This window comes from Puntigrus tetrazona, chromosome 1, assembly GCF_018831695.1.
Source record: "Puntigrus tetrazona isolate hp1 chromosome 1, ASM1883169v1, whole genome shotgun sequence".
NCBI lineage: Eukaryota > Metazoa > Chordata > Actinopteri > Cypriniformes > Cyprinidae > Puntigrus > Puntigrus tetrazona.
The window spans coordinates 3,078,992-3,093,410 of NC_056699.1; the positions used below are offsets into that span (position 1 = coordinate 3,078,992).

The window sequence follows — 14,419 nt, forward strand, 5'->3', positions numbered from 1 at the left end:
TTTGTAAAAATATATATTATTTTAAAATTAATTATATTATTTGAAAAAAAGGATGATTTTTCTCTCCAATTTTCTTCTTTTTTATCATTATTATCGATAGTCCATCACAACATTTTTTTTGCATTTAAAGGACACTCGTCGGTGCATTTAAGCTCCGTGTAAGGCGATAGATAGAGTTCTCAAATATTTCAGAAACGTCTTACAGTTGCAAAGTCTAGAAACATTTCTACAGAGGTTCGGTGGTGATGTTGATGAAATATGCATGTTGCCCATAAAGCATGTTGTGAAGCCACACCGCAGGTAGCCGAGCTTTCAGCACAAGCTTGCATATTCAGACAAATTAGATGGACATTCATTTGGAGGCTTGGTCCTCAGATTCTATTACATAGAATATAAGAAGAAAAAGCAGGGGAAGAATATGCTCGGTGTGGTGTGTTCGGAGCGCTCCGCTTTTACATTAAAAGCCTCTGGAAAGCAGGACCTGATTGAAAATGCACAGAGAGCATGAAATCAGTGTGTACATGTCAGGCCGAGACTCTGAATGGTAATCATAGTGACAGATCGTCCCACATCAGAGCGCAGACAACATCCTGCCATAAGAGCCTGCCGTGCCATTAAAATCCTCCATCACTGTCAGCTCACCCACAATTCACTGCAACAGGGCTCTCGAGACACACATTTTAACATGATTTGACCAGCTGAAACCTCCCTGCGATCGGCGTCCTTGGAATCAGTTTGTCTTTCAGCATTTTAATATGCATTTTCGTGTGTTTGACGACATGCATGAAATTCTGCACTTAAAAATGACTTCAAATTCGAATTTTTATCTAAATATACATGCATTATCAATTTCACTAGCACTGTCGGATGAGAAAGAAAACGTTCAAAATAGAATTTTAAAGCTGAATTAAATTTAATTGGTAACTGCGCAACTTTGCAACATTGACGCTGTTATTGAAATGAATCAGCGTTGAGCTAAACTGAGCTGAGTGACGGCACTTCTGCTGAAATTTCAATATTTTTCATAATGAATTTTGCATGAATGTACGTATTATATCTTCCATTTTATCGCTGTGTATAAAGTGCTATAAAAATACATTTTAATTATCAGGAATAGCCATATGATGAGAAACATATTTTGCTAATATGAATTAGTATTTATTTATTTATGTTGACATTTCTGTTTCTATATATAAAACCTTAAAATGAAAAATTAACAACAACAATAATAATAATAATAATAATAATAATAATAATAATAATTATAATTATTTTTTATTTATTTATTTTATTACAATGACTAAAACAAAATTAAAAAAAAAAAAAATATATATATATATATATATATATATATATATATATATATATATATATATATATATATATATAAAATTAAATGCAAACAAAAGTTTTTAATTTAGTTTATTGTTAATTATTATAATTGTAGGCGTTCACATACTTGCATAGAGTAAGTTTCATGTTTTATAGGGATCGTGTCAAATCAGGATTAAAATGTAGCTCAAAATGAGCGCATGGAGAAAATGAGCAAAACATTTATGCATTGGGCAAATGCTTTCATCCAAAGCTTGACTTACACTTTACATTTCATCAGCTCATGAATTCAGTTCCAGCAAAATGCCTGTTGCATTAAGCAATTCAATGCAAAACATCTTCTTGTCGTCGCACTTCATTCTGCATTTTCATCTCTTTTACAATAGCCGTTTTTATGGCCCAAACACACGGACTGATGCAGTCCCCTCTTTGGTAATTATAGGTGTTTCAGGGATGCGGTCATCCCAAAGCAGCTGGAGTGGGCCGATCTGCCCGCGGGATCTCGGATGTGTTCAACAGTCGCTTCAGACCCTACAGTCCAGAAGAGAGGCCGACCACGGCAGCCGGCACCAGCCTGGACAGACTGGTGAGTGGGTGTCAGCGAGGGCAGAGCGGGGCAGAGCGGGGCAGCGTGGGAAGGTTGAGTGGGTGAGGATGACCTTTGCAGGTTGAGCCTGAGAGAATGCAGCGGCGGCTGGGGAAAGCCACGGTGTTGGTACTGGACGAAAAATGAGAAAAATGACATTTTTGGGGGTTAAATTAAGTAGAAATGCATGTTAAGTCCAGCTTAATGAGGTTGGGCGAAGGTTTTTGTGGCTATTATTATTTTATTGTTAACTTTTTAGTGTTTTAGGTTTTCGATGAAGCAGCGTCTGAGTATATTGAGTTTCTCTACTGGCTATATTAATGTGACTTAAAAGTAGAGCAAGATTTCCTTTTTCTTTTGTTTACACAAACATTTAGGGAGCAGTCCATTTTATCATTTAACACGAGCTACTCATAATACTTTTAAATCTTTTTAAAACTATTTATTTATTATTTAATTTATTTGTTATATGAACATTTTATTTTATTTTATTTTATTTTATTTTATTTTATTTTATTTTATTTTATTTTATTTTATTTTATTTTATTTTATTTTATTTTATTTTATTTTATTTTATTTTATTTTATTTTATTTTATTTTATTTTATTTTATTTTAAAGCAGCGTCAAAGTGTACACAGGTTCCTCTACCGGAGTAAACTATTATGACTCATAATACTTAGCTGCATTTAAAAAAGGTTTTGTTCTCGTCTGCATGAACATTATGATCAATTTTTTTTTACAATAATCTTTATAAACATTTTTGAAAGTTCCCGGAATTATTTCAAAAGCATCCAACTAAAACATTCCATGAATGATGTATGCATATTTCTCGTGCTAACATATCAATTTATTATTTGTTTTCTTTTCTTCCATTTTTTTTTTTTTTTACTTATAATGAAGTAGTGTCTAAGACTTCCTCTGCTGGAATAAAGTGTTCTGACTCATAATACCTAACAAGAATAGATGAGAATATGAATTTGACTTAAAAGTAGAACAAGATTGCATTTGCGCATAATCTTATTTTAGCCTCCAGCTAACTGGGAGAATTCATGTAAAATGACTTTCTATCCAATATGTGCTAGAGCTGTTTTTTTCCACTCAGCTGTGCATTGGACGAGTTTAAACCTAACCCTGGAATTTATAATGCAGAGACGTGACGGTTAAATAAATGTTGAGTTAGAGAGTAGCGTTTGTGTGTAAAGAGGATGTGCTTGGTTTTTTTAGACCGAGGGGAATGGGATGGAATATCCCAGCAATGCCATTCATCAAATGTAATCGTGCATATTGCTTTTCTGTCTAATGCATATTTATCATGTGTTTGCCCGTGGTATGCTTTCTCATCTCCACTTTCAATGAAATCCTTTTTCCTCTGTTTTTTGCTTCCGCATCCCAGAGGATTGTCTGGAGGACGATGCAAGACAGCGTAAGCCATCCAAGCCTCCTCTCACTTTACCTCCGTCATTTGTCTTCTCTCCATCTCTCCCTCCTCTCCTTCATCCGCTGGTGTACTTTCTCTTCTTTTCTGAGGGGTTTTGTGCCATATATCTGTGCTGGCGAGACTTAAAGAAGCTGTTAGGTCCATCCTGTCATTAAAAGGATAATTCGCTTAAAGATGAGGAGTCTGTCACCACTTTCTCTCCGTCATGTCATTGCAAACCACTTTACTAGTCACTCTTTTTAGTGCAATTAGAATGCTTTGAGCTGAAGTTTTCAAGCTGGAAAAAAGTGAGGTCGAGTAAATGATGACAGATTTGTACTTTTGGACCAATATATATTGGATGTGGATTGAGTTGGCGGTCCACGAAAGCATTACTGTTCAAAAGCTTAAGATCGGTAAGACTTTTTTAAAAAAGTTGGATTGTTAAGTAATCAAAAGATGTCTGTTTTAAATAAATGCTGCTTTTTGAACTTTCTGTTGACCGAAGCATCATAAAAATATAAATGTATCACACAAAATATGAAGCAGCTCAACTGTTTTCGACATCGATAATAATCTTAAGCAGCAAATCAGCATGTTAGAAGTAAAATTCAGATTTGCATCTCAGGTATAAATTACATCTTAATATATACTCAGATAGAAATTAGACATTTTAAATTGTAATAATATGTCAAAATATTCCATTTTTTTCTGTATTTTTATTCAAATAAATGCAGCCTTGGTGAGCAGAAGAGACTTAACTTCTCTTTTTTAAAAAGAAGTCTTACCGACCACAAACTTTTGAATGGCAGTGTGTGTGTGTGTGTGTGTGTGTGTGTGTCTGGTATAAATAGCTGGTATCACAGCACTTAAGCTCAGGTTGCTCTGTAGGGACCGTCCCGTAGTAAACGTCCGATCAGTTGTTCACTTGGAGAAAAAATGGGTTTGCTAACTGACAAATGGCCTCGTATATCAGGGAGTTGAAATTGTCCTTGCAGAAGTAAAAGCTTGGAAGAGAATCTTTGTGCTGTTTTCCGGCAGCGTTACTCATAACACACAGGATGTGGAGTGGCAGCAAATTACTGCGGCTGCCAACGCAGCTAATTCAACGGCGTACAGTTACTGAGACCAACTAAACACTCCGAACAGTCTGCTGAGAGATGGAGTGAAAAGAAATTAAAAGCTTATTGGTGGAACCAGTACAAAGTGTATAATCTCACTTTTTCATTACTTTTCTTAGGGTTTTCGATTCAAGAACTCTTGACTTCGATGCAGTGTTTTGGAACTGATTCCAGAGAGAAATAACTGTGACTTGATCTTTTTTATTCAAACGAACTTTTTTGCACATACACTGATTAGCCGTAGCGGTAGGAAGTCTGAGGTTGGTCTGAACTGAACTGTTGAACTCCTTTCATTGGCTTTATTGGTGCTCTTGGGTTCACTTACTTTTGGCCTGTTCGACACTGACTAACCCACATGACCACCAACCATGTTCACCAGCTGATAGAGTGTTTCCATGACCCTAGATATAACGTACAAGGAGTATTTCTTGGTCCTTTACGACTGCTGTTCATCAGATTGGATGACTCCTGTAACCCGGGGTTTTGATAATGTCATGTTTAGAATTGTGAAAAAATTATTTGCGAAGATTCTCAAAATGTTTTTATAAATATTCTCTAATTTATTATTATTATTTTTTTAATTTATTGTATTTCACCTCCTCAAAAATGTTTTATTTTTAATTGGGTATTAACTATATATATATATATATATATATATATATATATATATATATATATATATATAAATAAAATCATTTTTCTTCAAATGGTCAGTACATTTTATCTGTTTTGGAAACATTATATGAACATTACATTTAAAAATAAAAAATATTAAAATTATGAGACAAGTATTGACCAAAAAGACACGTTTAACCAAAACAAGGAAGGATTGAATTCATTTCTGAATTTTAAATATATCCAGTTTTTAAAATGTTTTATTCCTAGTTATTTGAACATTAAGAGAACATTCCATTTTATTATTTTGCATGTTACTTTTGAATGTTCTTTGAACGTTCTAAAGCAAGTAGTAACATTTTAAACATTTCTTACGCAAAAAAAAGTTCCACGAACCGACATTTTGAGAACATTAAAAATCGCAACTTTCAACAAACATTCGAACACATTTCATATATTGTATATTTGTGGCTCTGACTGAAGCTTGTGATTGTAGTGTATTTTGGATGCTCACCATCCCAAGAGTGTTGAATGAATAAAATATTACATAAGGTCGCCCAAGTAGGTTGCAGTTGAGATGTCATGACAGAGCGTGGTGAGAAAGCCTCTGGATAGCACGCGAAGCTCGGCCTTGTTGCTTCCGAACATTACTAACAGATCAAAACCAAAGAGGGGACCCTTGATTGCACCACGAGAGCAGTCCATTGCATCAATTGCATTTTGTACAGCTGACCATCACTGAAAATTGTCCTGGAGAGTTCGAGAGCTTAATTTAGCCTTCCTGTTCAATACATCTCCTCAGTATTTAGTATACTATTGTATACTGTGACATATAATAATAAACAAGGCAAACATACTGTATGCAATATATCAAAATAAATAAATAAATAATAATACATGAATACAAGAATACGTGAATTATTTTAAATATATCCACAAAATGTCATGCATGCGTTCAGTTTAAATTGTGTTATTTAATTATTCATTTATTTAGTTTTGTTTTAAAATTAGGAATGAGAAAAAAACGAATGAACAAATAATGAATAAATGGACAAGGAATAAACAAACAAACAAATAAATGAACATATATCGCCAAAATGTCATGCATATTTTAATTGCATATTTTTTATTTTTTATTTTAAGATTTCACCACAAGCAATTGATTATAATAATAATAATAATAATAATAATAATTATTATTATTATTATTATATTTTTATTACAATTTTGTATATAAATGGGGGAAAGAAGTCCGTGTTTGCTACTACTTCCAGTTTATTTATTATGGAAATAGAAGGATTAGTTATTCTATATTGCTTTATAGGATATTGAATGCTTATATACTTCACACTTCCCGAGTGGCACAGTAGCATCTCTCCTCTGATGTTTATAAAAGAAACAGAAAGTGAAACGGATTCTGCTTATTATTCAGCTCCATCAGAGATCCATTATGTCCCCAGCTATAAAACCTCGAACCCCAGGCCCGTTTTCAGAAAAACCCCAGAGGCCTGGCGAGCTCCGACAGCTGACCGTACAACATTCGCCCATTGCCCCGTTTGCTTGCGTAATGCGCTTTAATGAATCCGTTTGCGATCCAAGCACCGCACCGGCTACAAAAAATCAACATCGCTGATGACAAAAGAGCGCTAATGAGTGCTCGGGCCCGAAACGCGCAGCGTTCATCTGACTCAAATGCGAAGACGCGTTGTCTGCGCTCTCGTCCAAAACGCAGCACTGCAGCTACATTGATTCTTTCTGTGCGCGTCTGGCAACTGCACTCGTGGGTCTCTGCTCTACACCCAATTTATTTCCATCACTGTGTACATGACTTGAGTCGTAAAAGAGCCACTGCTGCTAACCTCGGGGAGCAGACGTGTTTTGGAGGCTGAAGCGCGGGGTTTAAGGAAGACCGGGACCGGACGTCCTTCATAAAATAATGATGAGACGCTTCTCTATCAGTGTAGTGATTGTTTTCTAACGGTAGGATGTTTTGGCGATGTGTTATTGTGTCGTTTCTCTGTGCTCATTGTTTATGGTTTCTTACATCAGCTGCTAAAGGAAATGTTTTTCTCGAGCACTTCGGGTGATGCATTTTAAATAGCAACCAGAAAAATGGCCTAACTTTAAAATGAAAAAAAAAAGTATAAAACAATTCCTTTTAATTTTTTTTTAAAATATTATAAATAATTTAAATATAGTATCTTTTTTTATATATATATATATTAGATTATAATATTATTATATTTTTTATATTTTTTACTTTTACTTTTTTACTTTTGCTTTTTTTTGACGTGTTTTTTTTTTATTTGCAAAACATAAAATCAGAAATTGAAAAAATGTCTGATTTTAGTTTTTAGTGTTTTAGTTATTCCGACAAACTGGAATCATTTTTTAATGCGAACAGGGTAGTGAGGTTGTTGCTGTTTTGGTTGTGTTTTTTTAGACAGGGTCTGTTGTTCATAAAATAATGATGAGTTGCTTCTCCATCAATACAGTCGATGTTTTGAACAGTAAGACGTTTTAGCGGTGTGCTGTGGCATCATTTCTCTTTGCTCAGTGTTTACAATACGTTATATAAGCCGCTAAAGCCAAAAGTTGCGACCGAAACGATTTAGCATGCGAAATTAAACAACAAAAAAAGTCCTTAAAATCGAATGTCGCGATGTATAAAGTGTAAAAAGCTGCCTGTGAAGAGCAGCCCTCTTGATCTTTAAAGCTTTAAATGCCTGAAATGATTTGGATCAGAGACCTGGAAGGATCTTCCTGTCTGTGAATGGGGAAGTTGTTAAGGGAGCACTTTTGCAACTAAAAGCAGTTTGCTGTACGTGACCCAAGTATCATAAGTATGATTAAGGAAATGAATTTACATAGGTTTTATAGCTCATTGAAGTTTTAATGGAAGCACTTAGCCCTGAGACTTATAGGCGTCCTCTTGGGAGTCGAGTGAATGAGAACGTGAGACCAAGCCGTTTAAAGTAACGAGCCTCTTCGCGCTAGAGACACGAAATAACGTCAAGGAGTTAAGCTGGAGGTGCGTTAAAGTACACGTAGATAACATAACCTGTCATACTCTTCAAGCTCTGATAGATTACTGTCTTACATCATTCACATCGCAGACATCGGTAGTCAGGTTTCTGTCCACGTTTTTGAATGCAAATATTGGGAAATCGCATTAAAGCCGTCGGATTGAAACGGCGATAACTTTCCTGTATAGCTAATGATGTTCTTCCCTAAACTGAAATCAGATTGGATTTTTCTATAATGTTTGTCATGAGAGCAATTGCACAATTCTGTGGTGGTTTTAAAATCTGTTTGTTCGAGCAGCATCAGCTCAACCAATGGCGTGAGTTTGGGGGAGGGGCTATAAGTTTGTTGGCCGATAAGAAGACTTTCTGGAAACTTGTTTCTGTTGAAGAGAGAAATTCACTTCAGTTGGGTTCATTTCAATTGCTTTAAATAAGCATTTAAAATTATTTTATAAAATAAGCTTTTGACATTTGAAATGCAGTTTTAATTTTTTATTTTATGCTAATTAAATTTAATTTCATGAATCCTTTTTTTCCCTTCAAACACTAATCCCACTGCAATAATACTAATGGAATAATCATGCATTTTTGAAATCAAAATTTAAAGTTTGATATTTTTTACAGGCGTGCAATTTTTTTACAATTTCTTAATACAATTTTTGCTTGATAAAAATTCATTTCTCAAAACATGTCTCATCAATTCACCCAAGACCAAATTATAGGACGAGTAGAGCTCTATGTGATTTGTTTCTCTTTAGATATGCTCCTTGTAGAAATTCCTACGATATTAAGCAGTAAAATCTTCTAAGAAGTGTTTCTGACACGCGAGAAGTTGAAGCCATGCTATACTGTTTTCAGAAGATAAAACACCGTCTGTAGCTGAATTCATGGTAATCCACATCGTGGAGGATGTTTCAGAGGCGTTTGCTAAATGCAGGCCCACTTTATTATGCGTAGGCGTCGAACCGGACTGTTCCTCATCTAGCTTGAAGGCTCGTCTGACTAATTACTTGACTTCCAGATGTCTCCGGCTTATGCGCACAGAAAGAGTAGAATGTCAAGCGGATGATGCAGGTTACACGATAAACCCGTGGTTGCAGGTGATTTGTAGGATTTCGTGCAAGTCAGTTGCTTTTTTGGCTACAAATCAGCCTCTTGACATGCTCATGCCGACTGATGCATGAACCGAAAACCGTCTTCTTCCATTATGAATCATCACCTGTGATTTAGTATGTTTTCCAAGCACTGATAGCTCCTAATTTGCATCCCAGCATCTAGAAAGACGACAGGAAGAAAAATGGCCGCTGCGTTTGCGTCAAACGATGAATGCGGTCACAGAATTCCAGCAGAAATAAACCGAATTTCATTTAGCAACCCATATTTGTTTGGAAACCAAATAGATACGCCTTCATTGGCTATTATAAGTGCCATTTCCATAATACTCTCCATCTCCAGTGTATGTAGGAGGCTTTTAACAGCAGCCAGGAGGAGAAATGGAAATAAATGAAGAGGTTTGCGAAACTGTAGATGAATAAGAGCCACATCTGCAGGTCATTCTCATGCTACACCGTATATATGCCTGCTGGGGGACTTGTAAGTGTAAAAAGGGAATATGCATTCCTGCAGCCACTTTTTAATTATATGGCAGAAGGATTTTATGTCGGACTTGGCAAGGAACGCTCTGACCCAAACAACTGGATCCCTGTTCTCTCATAGGCTGCCAATGGCACATTTTTGTCTGTTAATGCCAAGCGTAATTATCCTGCGAAATAAATGAAGACGTTTTATAACCTCGGTCAGCCAGAGTGCTACGATTCTGTGCCCTGAATACATTCACAACGTCATAAATAGAAAAACCCTACCTGACTTTTCAACACTAGGTGTGGTTTTTAGCACAGCACTGGTGATATTGCAGTACGAAGATGTTAATATTTAAGCAGATGATTTTCTTTCAGGCTACAAAACACTTTTTCTTTTTTTTTCACTTAATTTTCAATCTATCTTTCTTTTTTGCGAAGTGCAAAAGAGGCTCAGCGTGATTTCATTTCACAGTTTCTCAAAACTCATTCTCGTTGCTTTTTTCCTAAGAAACTTTAAGAAAGACATGTAACACTTTAAAATTAAACAACAATTATGTATGCATGTGTGCGGTATATACACTATATTTGATAAAGTATTGGGTCACGCCCTTCCAGTGAACAGGTTTAACTGCTTTAGTAATATCCAATCTTAATTCTGAAGCATATAATGATATTCTAGGGAACTGTGTGCTTCCAGTAACCGTTTGGACTGGGCCCTTTTCTATTCTAACATGACAATGCCTCTGTGTATAAGGAAAGATTAAAAAAAGAAATGATCCATTGAGTCAGTGTGGAAGAACTTGACTGGTTTGCATAAAGCCAACTCCTAATCCCAGCTGAACACCTCTGGTGTGATTTTACATACAGTCCTGACTTGTACATTCACTATATGAAAAATATTGGGACACCACCTTCTGTAGAACAGAAAAAGGCACTTCCAAAACTGTGGCAACAAAGATGGAAACATAATTCATGTATTTAAAAATTCATTTCCATCTCTGTCGCAGCAGTTTTGGAACGACGGCACCCATATGTGCAAGTCAATGGCGTTTGGTGATGGGTTTTTGAGAGAGCGCCAGATCTGGAATTTATCACTCGCTCTGATGTCTCTAGCAGTTACACATGAGATTTCATGCATTATGGCTAAATCTAATGGTTGTCTGGTCTCATCAGTCCATTGTTTCATCCAGAGAAAATAGTTTAGGCAAAGTCTCATGTTGTAAACTCAGCTCTGTATATCAGAGTGCTGCCTTTGCACTTTCGACTGAATTGCCTAGCAACATGTATAATGTTCTTATGTGTAAAATGTATTATATTCTTGTAATCGTGTCCAAATTATACTCTGCAAGAGCAGGAAAATTTAGACCATATGACTGATAAGATGTTGATTTGTGCATTGGGAGAAAGAATGTAGTCGCAGCCCGAGTTAAGATAGTGTCTTATAGGTCAAGACACAGCAGCCCAGTTCAAAAACTCAGGACATCATCAAATTATGTTTTCAAGTCAACACTTTTTGCTTTAGCTTTTAGCCATGCTTTTTTACCCGTGAATTCTTCCACTGTGTTCTGGCTCGCATACCAGCAGATCCTCTACAATCATGAGGAGAAACACCATCCAGTCCCGTCAACCTTTACTCTTTTATTTCTTTTACTGAATCCGTTGAGATTCATGTTCTGAGTTAAGTTTTGTCTCCGAGTTCATCTGTTGTCTGTGACCCCCTCAAAACCTCAACAACTCTGCATCTTCAGCCAATGCCCATTGACTTCAATTAACAGCTGGACTTCCAGCTAATCTACAAACCTCTTTCTGCAACCATGAACCCCATGAAGTAATGCAAGTTCCTTCAGATTCTAGCTGGTGCATTTAATATAAATCTTAGCCTCATTGAGGGACTCAGTACGAGGGTTATTTAAATGATGGTTATTCAGGTCTGTGCAATTGCGTATATTACTTGGGATTTTACATTTTCGCTCTCTCAAACTCATTATTTCCTCACTTTCTCTCTTTCTGTGTGTGTGTTCATGCTCTAGATTGGTTTATACGTCTTTGATTTATCCGCTAAAGCTTTATTTATATTAAAAAGAGAATCATCTCGTGTTCTGTGCTTACTTCCGATCTTGCTGCTTTGCTAATAAAGTGTTTTCGCTATACTTTGAATATACTTTGAGTCGATGTTACACAGCTCGACCCAGTGACTCTGGCCACATTCCCCATAATATCATAATTAGAAAACGGATAGGTCTGGTCGTTGATTCTGATTGGTTGAGCCGCGTTCAAAGCTGTTGCAAAATTCTCTACAAACGCACACCTTTGTTTATGTCGGTGTGTTGCTCGGCAACCGCAGAGCTCCAACCGCAACGTGTCTACATTGTTTGGCGGAAGAAAAATGTTTTTATTAATATCATTACAATTTATTTGCTCTGCTTTATTTCGTGAAGATCTTGCTACGTACAAAATAACTGTTTTATAAAAGCAATAAGCCCCGCTCATTGCTTTAATAAATCCCTTTGAGCTAAATTGACCTGTTATCCTACACAGATGAAAGGACATTAACGTTACGACAAAGATAACTCTTTCCTCAGCAGATATTCAGACTAGTGTTTATTGTGAAATGAGATTGATTTGAAGAGTGAATGCTGTATCAGACTCACACTCTCACAATATCTACTATACATAATACACTGCTTTTAATACAGTTATACAATAAGCTTTCGATGGTCTCAGCTGTCAAACTTTTTTTCAATCCGTGGCAGAAGGAAATAGTTTGCACAAAAGATGGCTTTTAAATACACTCTGTAGTTATTTTGATGATATATTTACACACTTGTGCCTTCTCTGTTTTATAAACTCAATATCACACTTGTATGGATGTGAGATTTGTCTGTGCTATGGCCCTATATAATCAAAGCTGAATTTTCTTGCTGCTCAAGAAACACTTCATTGCAAACAGTTGTGCAGAACCATTATAAATGTCTATACTGACACTCTTGATCAGTTTTATGCGGCCTTGTTTAATAAAAGCATTAATTTCTTATACAGTTTAGTATACTAGCACCTTTATAAGTTGCTGCTAAGCTACTGTTATTTTTCTTGCAAATTAAGAAGTTTCCATGCATTCCATGGCTTTTTTTAATGCTAAAAGATGTTATTAGCCATCAACGTCTTGACAAGTGACATCCTGCGATTTCCTTTAGTGGCTGGTGTAACCTCCGTTTCTGAATCTGTCATTTTATGGCTCTGTTGACGTTCGCCTCTGTTTTAAACGGCCTCTGTTGACATTTTACGGTCGCCGGGCTGCGGCATCCCGGGCTAAATTTGTGTAAAATACAAAGGATGTGGCTGGGAAGAAAGAAGCACTTGTAAAAGAACAAACCCAAAGTCTGTTAGCTGAGCGCTGGCTGATGCGGCGTCCAACCGCCTCTGCCAGTAAAAGGTTTGAATAGCTTTAAAACACAAAGACATTCCATCAGATGGTTTAAGTTACAGTTTAATGGAGGCATGCATTCAGATAGCCACTCTATATTTTATTCCCCCAAAGCCACAATTACTGTGCGGCTGAGTAGGGTGAATAAAACACCATTGCAGTCAGCGGCTGTGTTTTTTTTTTGTTTTGTTTTTTTCTCCGCGGCACGGCTTGCTGCTGCGTCATGCTGTTTTGCAGATTCAGCAGATGTTTTTATGAGCAGAATAACCACAACGGGCATAAATGTGGGCATTTCCTAACCACCTCGGAGAAGACGTTTTCAAGGGAGGACCCACCAAACGGGCTTTTCTAAACCAACATCCTTCCAGCTCAGTCATATAATTATGGATATTTCATTGCGCCTTCTGTCGTATTTGAATAAACAACCGCAGCTTTTGCGTTCCCTCGGCGTAATGATGAGTGTCATGCATGAAGCCTTAAAAGGATTTCACCCAAAACATTCTTGAAATGTTTCATTCGCATTATTTTTCGGATACTAAAGCTTTGCTGATACACCGACACAAATCAAGCTGTCGTTCTTGGCTTCTGCTTTTCACATGTGTGCATGCACAGCCTTAGCAAAGTGTATATCACTAGCGATAAGAATGCTAAAAGCGCATTTCCAATTTTGATTAATTGAAACTGGTTGTAGCAACATATTCCTGGGTTATTAGTGAAATTTCAATTGCAAAGTTGAGTAACTTATTTATGGTCCTTTTTGGGATGAAAATTCTCAATAGTTTATATACAGACCACAAGTCATATACACCAATTGATATGGTGCTTTTTGTGTATTTTGGCGGAAAATACTTTTAAAAAGCTATGATTGACAATACTTTGAATATAGTGCGATAGACGGTGCTTTTTATGCATCTTGGAGACATCCATACGTAGTTGTAGTTGTATGGATTACTGACGTGACGCTTTTAGAGGCAAATTTCATCATTTCCAATAATATTTTGTGTCATATTTGAGTGGATGTAGCCTAAATTTCACTTTTGCATCGTCACATCATCACACCAATCAGTCAGCTTCATTAGACCGAACGTACTTAATGTATTTGAACTATTGATATTGGGCTTTTTATGCATTTCGGAGACCAAAACGGCACTTTAACGTCAGTACATTTACATTACATTTACATTTAGTCGTTTAGCAGATGCTTTTATCCAAAGCTTTTATACAAATGAGGATAATGGAAGTAATCGAAATCAACAAAAGAGCAATGATATGCGAGTGCCATGACAAGACTCAGTTAGCCTAATGCGGTAAACTTAA

General features: G+C 36.3%; 1 protein-coding gene across 2 annotated transcripts in view; it reads left to right on the plus strand.

Moving 5' to 3' along the window:
• Window positions 1-14,419, plus strand: part of LOC122350229 (glypican-6-like) — a 179,051-nt gene that overhangs the window by 137,222 nt on the left and 27,410 nt on the right. The window contains exons 6-7 of one of the 2 annotated variants that reach the window (XM_043246568.1): window positions 1,775-1,918; window positions 3,313-3,342. In XM_043246568.1, the coding sequence (XP_043102503.1) occupies window positions 1,775-1,918; window positions 3,313-3,342 (174 nt within the window). The remainder of the gene's footprint in view (window positions 1-1,774; window positions 1,919-3,312; window positions 3,343-14,419) is intronic. The other variant, XM_043246576.1, reaches the window with a different exon arrangement.